This window comes from Brachyistius frenatus, unplaced genomic scaffold (genome assembly GCF_029030835.1).
Source record: "Brachyistius frenatus isolate BFR_SWC_R1_liver_20210118 unplaced genomic scaffold, ASM2903083v1 Contig_320, whole genome shotgun sequence".
NCBI classification, from domain to species: domain Eukaryota; kingdom Metazoa; phylum Chordata; class Actinopteri; family Embiotocidae; genus Brachyistius; species Brachyistius frenatus.
In genome coordinates this window covers 220,001-229,476 of record NW_027210919.1, presented here as the reverse complement: position 1 = coordinate 229,476, position 9,476 = coordinate 220,001, and the positions used below count along the sequence as shown (strand labels likewise).

Sequence of the window (9,476 nt, the reverse complement as noted above, 5' to 3'; positions counted from 1 at the left end):
TGTTTCGCTCTGTGTGTGTGATATAGAGCTGGAGAGCAGAAGAGGAGGAGGAGGAGGAGGAGGGGTGGTCACAGTGAATATACAGTACGAGATGAATAGAAGGATGACCAAAAGTATGTGGACACCAGAACGTTACATCCTTATCTAATCTGTCCATTTACTTTTCATAAATGTGGAAAAACTGGAGATTAAAAGAGGCATAAAAAGAGTAAGAGAGGCCAAAAGTATGTGGACACTCAGTGCAGAATATGCAACAGGGAGGTTTAAGAAAACAGTTTGTGTCAGTCTTCGTGCACATAATTTAACATTTATCACAAGTCCCCGTCCCCCTACAGGTCATTAAAAGAACTGCAGGTTGTCAGGGAAATATAACCACAGCTCAATGATAGACTGCAGTTCATGCAATATTAATTACAAGATCAATATAATGTAATTAAAGTGGTAAATTGGCTCGCTGCTGTTTGCAATATACCATCAATCTGATTGGGAACCTGAGGACACTATGCCCCGCCCTCCTATAAATGGAAATATGACTGTCAATCAAACAGCCCTGCCCCCAAACATATCTGTGTTTGAGGCCTAATATCTAATGAATGCTGGAAATATTTTCAGAAGTTGATGCTTTTTGAGAGTTTTCTTTTGAGCCAGCCCCTAGTGGCCCTCAGTGGTATTGCAATTTAAGGCACTTCAAGCTACAAATATTTTTTACAAACAATCTTTGTTTATAAATGGAAGTGTTATCACATGAAATAATGTATAAACTAGAATATAGAGAACGAAAATGAAAAACAATGTCCGAATGCAGCTGAAGATTCATTCATGTGTTAATCATCTATTCATGATCATTTGTTGGTTCGGTGTGTGGCTGATATTACATTTTGTGTAAGAGGTCAAAGGTCAACGAAATAACGAGGGTCCTGAGCCTCATAAGCAGTTGTTTTTTCGGCCGGCTGTTTGATGGTTTTCTATTTGGTATCTCGTTGTTTCAAAGAGGCTCAGGCTTCTTGAGTCTTTGTTCTCCATTTTACTGCAAACATTAGATTTTTTTCTGAGGCAGCTGACAGATTCCTGATTGTCTCCATGTTGTATAACATCAATATTTTATTTAAAGCCTGAGAGGTTCATGGGAGTTTTTAGTTTTTTTTAGTTTGAGTAACAGCAACAGCAGAAAAATCATTTGCAACCCGGAGTCTGTTAACGTTAATGTTTTTTTTCTAAAATGTTTCTTCTATCATTAGTGTTAGCTCATGGTTGCACCATTGCTAACGTTATCAGCATTAGCTACCATTAGCAATGTTGCTATCATTAGCTAACGTTACCAACATTTCTGTTACAATTAGCTAGCGTTAGCTAACGGTACCGTTGGCGGACACTTCCTCACGAAGGTTGTTGTATCACGGTGCTGCACTTCGTTAGCGTGCAACAGGACCCGTCTCTGAACATTGCGATCGACCCCCGTGTGGTCTTTATTGGAAGGACGCTGATGTTTGCGTAATCGCTGACACGTCACACCTCTTCAGTTTAACGAGGGAAACGCCGTAACGCCGGCTTCAGCCTCTTTCTCTCTCCGGTTCGTGAAAACGGGATGAACCCGAAGGAGCTCAAGAAAAATGAACCGTGAATCCATTCAAACCTTTTTCTTGAAAACGTGTCACAAATACTCCCAGGCGATTATTTCCCGATTGTCGTTGTTGTTCGTTCGTCGAACTCCTCGGTGTGTAAAAGATCTTCACAGGAAGCTCTTCTAAGCCGTCGCTACAAACTCTGCAAACCTCGTCGGTGACTCGGGTTCAAAAAGCTGCCGCACACATCCGACAAATAAGATTCAGCACACAATCTACGAGTCGGCAAGAATCCAAAATCCACGTAGTGGGATCGAATACGGGCTTATCTTCCACCAGCACCTGCAGGGCTTTATGGGGTTTTTAAACACAACCCTCAGTGTGTTTTTGTGTGTTCGTGTGTGGATTAATTCGGCACGTCCTTTAATGTCCGGACTTCCTACACGTTCTATCAGAGCACTTCTCGTTATCCCAACTGCGTCGCTATCGGCGGTTGTCGAGGGAACAACCGCAAACGTTCAGGAACGCGTCTCATCTTTTCCAGTGTTATCGATCCGATGCTGCACGTTTTGGAAAACGGCGTCGCCTCTCAGATTTCTGCTGTGTCAGAGAAAACTGAGGAACTGCAAGGAAACTTCAGTGAAGTCACTGAACGGAGAAAAGCTCAGAGGTCCGAAGGGCTTTTTCTGAAGTGCAGGTCGATAGCATTGAAGTCCGGCAGAATCAAGTATCGGGAGCTCGCTGGGATGTTTCTGAGGTTGGAGGCGGCCGCCATCTGGAGCTGCTGGCTTATAGTCTGTCACGGCCACAGACGGCAGTCAGCTGGAGTTTGATCTCGTGTTCCTGCTTTAAAACATTCAATCTGTCGATTTTTTGATCTCTTATAATTTGAGCTCATACGAGTCATTAAAAAAATAAAACTGTGGGAGTTTTTGGAAATCAGCAGTCAACAGCATGTTGCAGTCAACAGGACAAAACTTTTAATGCCAAAGATGATGGTGCTGCTTTTAGTCCAGTGTCGGTCTGTGTGTGAAAGGATTTCTACGTATTTTATAGAAGGAAACCGAAGACCTCAAAACGAGGAAATAACAACAAACAAACCAAATTCAGTTTCATCCGTTGTTACCTGATGTTTTTATTTCAACAAGGTATCACGGAAAAAAGCCTGCAGTGGGTTTTATTTTAGTCAACTACAGGAAAACGTGTAACTTTCACGCCTAGACAGCCCAAAGCGTGGCTATTTCACGTTTTGCTGTGATACCAGGTTGTAGGACAAATATTGACCTGGTAACATTAGTAGAAATTAATCACCGTTTACTGGAGATATACTAATTAGTCAACTCTTCAAGATTGATCTCCCGAAATGTAATAAAAAGCGGTTTCATGGTGTCTGACAACCAGAACAGCCGCCACGAGCCAGCAGAGGTTAGCGGCTGACTGTCTATCAAACATCACACGAGTTATGTTGCAGATTTTTTTTCTAGTTCATTTATTTATTTACTGTTGATTTGATTTGTTCTTTGTACTCCGAGTTGTGTCATCTGAATTTTTCTTTATAGAACTTATTTTTTTCAGGAGTAAATTAGTAGTAAAGCTTATTTTTCGTAACGATAGTTCCTGTGTTGTGATCAAAGAAATTTAACTCTCATCATCTTCAAAGTTTGTCAAAAATAAATGTTTTTTCTTTTAAAAGTTTTTATTCAGGTTAAAAATGTTCATCCATCTTGGCAAGTTTTGGCCGAGTAACGTGTTTTATTTGAGTCAACACTGGTTGATATTAAAGGCTACTGAGATTGTCTTTCCTACTTTATCACCATTAATCAGTTAGTATTATTTTATTCATATTTCTGTCTAATGCTCAGCTGTTTTAATCTTCTATTTGCCTCTCTGTTAGTCCAGTCCCTTGTTTATTTTGAAAGCCGTGACCGGAAGTGCTCTAAATCCATTCTGTGTGGCTTGACTCTGCTCTCTGACCCGCACGGTCCCGCAACTGGCATGAGTTTGGGATCCGTGAGTGGAAAAAAGAGGGGGGAATGAACAACACGCCGCCAGGATTACGGTTGGTGTGTGGACTTCCATTTTATTTCACTTTGTTTTTTTGGAGTGACGCGTTTGATCGGCTTTTCTTTCTGTATTTTCAGCTGTCTTTGGGACAGCGGCGACTCCGTGAAGGCTCTTCCACAAGTTGTTTGCAGTGTAGTGTGTTATCATCTTGTTTTTGACTCTTTTTATTTTTTTATTGTTGTCATGGTGATTTTTTTTTCAGTCATGTGTCCAAACCAACTCCACGAAACAGAAACAAAAAACAGGAAGATTTTGAGTTTTAAAGTGATAATTATTTTGTTTAAAATCATATTTAAAGTTTTATTTTAATATTCAACACCGAGAAGAATAGTTTTGGGTTTTCTTTCAAAATAAAGCTCCAAATCTTAAGATGACAAAGTGTCAGAATAAAAGCTGGTCCTTTACCAAACGGGTGCATTGTATTTTTGTTGCCTGTTTGCCATCTCGCTGCATTGTGCGCTGCAGGAGGGTGTTTTTTTTTCGCTGACATAGTTCTATATAGGGATTATAATGCAGAGACCACATGCCCCCCCGGGCCATTGTTGGCCCCCTCTGTCCCTGTTGTTGTTTTTTTCTACTGGAGCGAGTCAATTGATGGAGGGATAAAAGGCAGAAAAAATATGCATTGACACGGGCTTTCAGGGCAGAGAGAGCAGGAGGCAGAGAGGTCAGTTGCAGACTTTGTAGCCGTGATGTTGGCGGCCTGTAATTGGTGCCAGCAGGGAGCCGGCCATGAGGACCCAGAGCGGCCCTGGAACTAAACGGGGGACGTCGACACGCAAACCATGTCTTTAAACTACATCAAAAACTTCTACGAAGGATGCGTAAGTACACCACAAAGGCCTTGTATTGTCACTTTCGCCGGAGCCGGCCTCCTTCTACCTTCTCAGCAGTTGACAGCTACAGCGGGGCGACGCGGGACAATTTTCCCTCTCCAGGTTTTTAAAATGAAAAGACATCGATCTGTTTCCTGTTTTCACTCTTAGATTTTTTTTTGTTTGTTTGTTTGAATCCATCTCCATGCCGGTGAGTGACATATTTGTAAGGAAAGAAAAGACAGTTTGCTTTGTGAGGGTTTTGGTGACATGTCGTCGGTGTCAGAGGAGAGCAGGTACAGAGAGGAGATGGGAAATGTTTCCGGTGAATGGGTTTTGTTTTAGCCTTCGGAGCTCAGGGCCTCCGTGTTGCAGCTGCATTCATCTGGCTGACAAAAGCTCTTTTCTCTTTGTCTCTGACTCTATGTGTGTGTGTGTGTGTGTGTGTGTGTGTGTGTCAATGCACATTTGTGTGTTGCACTTCTGTGCCATGAAAATGTGAATCTGTACTCATCATATTTGTGCATGTGTTATATAATTGTGCCATTCATGCTTGCTTACATGTGCATTTGTGTGTGTGTGTGTTGCAGCTCAGGCCTCCGACGGTGATTGGCCAGTTCCACACCTTGTTCTTCGGCTCAGTGCGGATGTTCTTCCTGGGCGTTCTTGGCTTCGCCGTCTACGGGAATGAGGCACTGCACTTCAGCTGCGACCCCGACCGCCGAGAACTCAACCTGTACTGCTACAACCAGTTCAGACCCATAACGCCTCAGGTAGGACCACAGACTGTTTATAAAAGTGTTCGTAGCTTCAGGTCTGTAAAATGGTTCCGATCCAGAAGTGTCTTCAGCTGCAATACCAGCGAGTGCCACTAGAGGTCGGCTCCAAAAAGCCTCCAGCTCCATAGACTCCCATTCAACTTCTCTCATGAAATCCAAAGTGAATAAAATGTGTCCATCAGTTATCTCGGTGTTGTTAGCTAAAGTCACTCCTTCTTATTAGTTTTCTGGAGGTCCATCTGAAAATAATCCCTCATTCATTAGAAAAGAAGATTCAAGAAGACCTGTTTTTGGGGGCGTGTCTGTTTGATTGACAGGCCTGTGGTGCAGTCAGGTTACAGCTATCGGTGGGCGGGACGTAGTATCTTCAGGTTTCCAATCAGATCATTCAGATCCACCTCTGGCTCCTCCCCCAGCTCGTCCAAATATGGTCACTTCCTGCTCCAAACCTCTCCAAACTAGCAAAGATGGTGACGGACAGAATCTGAACTGGAGGATTCATAACGTTCACAAACCGACGGGTGACGTCGCTGCTGGTTGCCGCTTGGGCAGGATGAAAATATACTAAAATTGTTTAAGTGTACTGATAAAATCACATTGTGTATATACTCAGGTGGACATGAGGTAAAGTGTGCTCACAAAATCTGAACGTGTTTAAGGAAAGTATGATAAAAACGGGTTCCAAATAACTTCTGTTCTCCTCGTCTTGTCACGACCAACATTAACTGAATGTTAACAAAAAAAAATACAAATGAATGAATTAGTTCTCTGACAACAAGATATGAAACTATCAGCGATTCATATAAATTGACTAACTAAAGTTAGCTAATGGCATTGAGTGAACTGCTTTTGTACTAAAATAGTATAAAAAATGTCTTGTCATTTGGTACCAAATTTTATACCCATGAGCTTTTCCGACTTCCCTTATTTCTATCCTCTCCAGGTCTTCTGGGCGTTACAGTTGGTAACAGTGCTGGTTCCCGGGGCGGTGTTCCACCTATATGCCGCCTGTAAGAACATTGACCAGGAGGAAATCCTCGAACGACCCATCTACACCGTCTTCTACATCATTTCTGTTCTCCTACGCATCATTCTGGAGGTCATCGCCTTCTGGCTGCAGAGCCACCTCTTCGGCTTTCAGGTCCATCAATTTCTTATTCTTTCATACTCTGTTGTGTGCTTGTCCGGGTCACAGTGATGCAGCCACCCATCAATCTTCCAGTCGCCTCTCATAGTTATTGTCATAGTGACAAAAGGGCGTATAGGGTACCCCTTCTAACTTTTTCACCATGACGTCCCTTATGTTCCTCCTGAGGGTTTTGAAGCTCTCCCAGGTCAGTCAAGAGACGTGATCTTTCCAGCATGTTCAGAGTTGCCAAGGACTTCCTCCCCATTGGGGTAAACCGGAACCATCTCTGAGTAACTGGGAATTAACGCAATGAAGCAGCAGCTCAATTGCAGATTCATATGGTCCACAAGATCCTCCAAATATTAACCTTCAGAAACCGCAATCAGTGCAGCTGCCATGATGACCCTGTTCCACATTAAAGTTGATGAAGTTCTTCCTCACTCGATGTCCAAACTTTCCACAAATATGTGAGATAACCGTACTGAGAGACACAAACGTGGGACAAAGTCCCAATGCAACTGGTAAAAATGTTGGACTTCTAATGAAGTCACCATTAAACTCGTAGTTCTTATTAGCAATGTTTAAAACAAAGGTTAAGGAGCAAGTGATGAACCAAAGGGTTTGATTGATGAGTGCTGCTTGGCGCAAGAAAATTTTGGTGGAAAATGGCCTCGACCGGACCTTTGGCATGGCCGTTCTGCCAGAAGGATGGTTTCCCACCCACACCAAGCAAGATTTCAAGACTGTAAAAAATTCAAATGGACATAAGCCAATGCAGAAGTGCCTTAAATTACAATACCAGTGAGAAGTACTTTTGTGCAGTTGGTCCTGGCCAGTACATGCTGGGTACACCTTGTTAGGCGTACCGAGTAGGTACAGCCAGCAAGTACTTGGTAGTACCTGTCATTAGAGAGAATTGTAAGGATTGTACAGTCAGTGCTCAGAAGTTCAGACAACCATGAAAGTAACACTGCCTTGTGTTTGTCTTTCCTCCCCTCAGGTTCACCCGCTGTACAAGTGTGATGCCAGTGCTTTGGAAAAGGCCTTTAATGTGACTAAGTGCATGGTGCCCGAACATTTTGAAAAGACCATCTTCCTCAGTGCCATGTACACCTTCACGGTGATCACCATTCTTCTCTGTGTTGCTGAAATATTTGAGATTCTCTGCCGGCGGCTCGGTTATCTCAACAACCAATGACACAAACCACACGAGCACACGTGCACACACGAAATGACTAAGGGTGAAAATATACGACACTATTTCTTCCCGTTTTTAATCAGGCTCTTCGTAAGCTACCGCTGGACTTTTATAAAACAGGAAGCTAACATACGAGCCAAACCTCACCTGTGGTCCATCGTGAGTGAGCTGCGCCGAGAAATTTGAGAATGTGCAACAATGTCAGAGCTGGCAAGTCTGAAATATTCTCTAGGTGTTTTTGTTTTTTTTGGCCCTTAGCTATAGAGTGATCATCCCTGGTCGTATTTCAGGTATCAGTGGGTCTGTACTGGCTGTGTCCAAAGGTCTTGTATGGACGTTATGGCCGGAGATTATGTACCTCCTACTGAACCGTTGAGGGATGGGATAGAACGATTTCTGGTTTTCTGTTTTTTTTTTCACACGAGATGACTGAACGACAGGCGTCAAATTTATGGTGCTATTAGAAGATGTGACGGACAACACCCGAGGAAAGCCTAAGCCTGGCTTGAGGGTCCATTATCCTGTTCTTGTTGTTGTATCTCAGATCTTGGAAACACCCTGGAAGCATTAGCTGCACACATACTTGTCTTATGAGCACTAAATGCATCAAGGTTCATCGCGCCAACTTTTGGTGCATCTTCTCTGGACTTTGTTCACTAATGGAGCACCAACAATGGAGCGAACCAGTGGTAAAAACAATCCATGCAAATTATTTAGCCTGTCGGAGTTTTCTTTCAACGCTACAGTCTAGCTTGTCTTCAAGGTGCTGATCAAATCTGACAAGCAGACCGTAGAGCTGGCCACAGATAGCACTTCTGTCATTCGTAAGGAACTGTGATCCAGTAGCCTTACCCACGGGCAAGTGAATGGCACTGCCACTGCCTACTGATACTTGCATGTGTGACAGTTATTGCTTCAAGTATGTGTCTGATATATTGCTTCCAGCCCGTTCCGACCTTTACTTCCATCAACATTTGTGACGGAGTTGTCTGCCTTCTTAATAAGATTGGTGCTTCTTAGAAAAAAACTTGATCACCAACTTCTTCAAATGAGTTCACCTCCAGGAAATTATCTCGGCTAAAATGCCGTGACTAAAATGGCTGCATTGGTACTGTTTTAATCTTTAAAGGTAAAGATCTCCTCAAAGAAACAAGCTTGGTATAACATGGGTTTGAAGTAATGAGCTACAAAAAGAAAAGAACAAAACAAGTTTAGATTTTTTTTTAACTTTAGAAATGTATCTGAAGCATTTTTGACTTAAAAGTATTTTTTAAATTTGGATATACAAAAGAGTTGGAATGAAACTATTTAAAATAGTTAACAGTAACACAAGTTGCAATGGTTTTGACTTAAAAAATAAATAAATTGCCAGTAAGAAGAAATGTAAAATTTTTGTGATTCGGTTTTTACTAACAAATTGGTTGACATTGATGAATCGTTGGAGGAAGGCATTGTCATTGTTTCATCAAACAGGTATTGAACTGCCACTTCTCACGTGTCCCAACATCTCCGGTGAGGCTGATGAGGTCTCGGCTAGTTCTGAAATATCACTGTTTAGGATAGTTCTCAACAGACGTGGACAAACTCAGATCAGAAACGTGAATGTTTCAGAGATTCAAGCCCCTTTATTCAAGTGCTCAACAAGTCCCAATATATTCGAAACAGCAGTTGAGCTTTTGTCCGATGTCTGATTGTGAATTTTGCTCTCATTTACTGTGGAACTTATCAAGGGTATCCGCTAATGCCCCCTCCCACCCCCACCCCACCCCCACCTCCTCCTTTATATCACCATTTCTTAGCTTGAAGTTTTAATACTTTCTGTACTTTTTAACTTTGGTGTCACTGTCGATGTATTTTCAAAAAGATTACCTCTCATGTTTTGTAATGTTTTTTTAATCAGACATCCATCCAACTTTTGTTATGAAGTTT

General features: G+C 42.3%; 1 protein-coding gene across 1 annotated transcript; it reads left to right on the top strand.

Annotated features, from left to right (window-relative positions):
* The first annotated feature begins 3,577 nt into the window (after positions 1-3,577).
* On the top strand, positions 3,578-8,722 carry gje1a (gap junction protein epsilon 1a). Its single transcript, XM_069723207.1, has 4 exons — positions 3,578-3,625; positions 5,032-5,214; positions 6,164-6,361; positions 7,350-8,722. The coding sequence occupies exons 1-4, from the start codon at positions 3,596-3,598 to the stop codon at positions 7,545-7,547; spliced, it is 609 nt and encodes a 202-aa protein (XP_069579308.1). The 5' UTR covers positions 3,578-3,595; the 3' UTR covers positions 7,548-8,722.
* Positions 8,723-9,476: the final 754 nt, after the last annotated feature.

Bases quoted from the DNA above. Each gene is read 5' to 3' on its own strand.
- gje1a (XM_069723207.1), top strand. From the start codon at position 3,596: ATGAACAACACGCCGCCAGGATTACGGTTG. The intron at 3,626-5,031 runs GTGTGTGGACTT...TGTGTGTTGCAG, and splicing joins CGCCGCCAGGATTACGGTTG to CTCAGGCCTCCGACGGTGAT. The intron at 5,215-6,163 runs GTAGGACCACAG...TATCCTCTCCAG, and splicing joins TCAGACCCATAACGCCTCAG to GTCTTCTGGGCGTTACAGTT.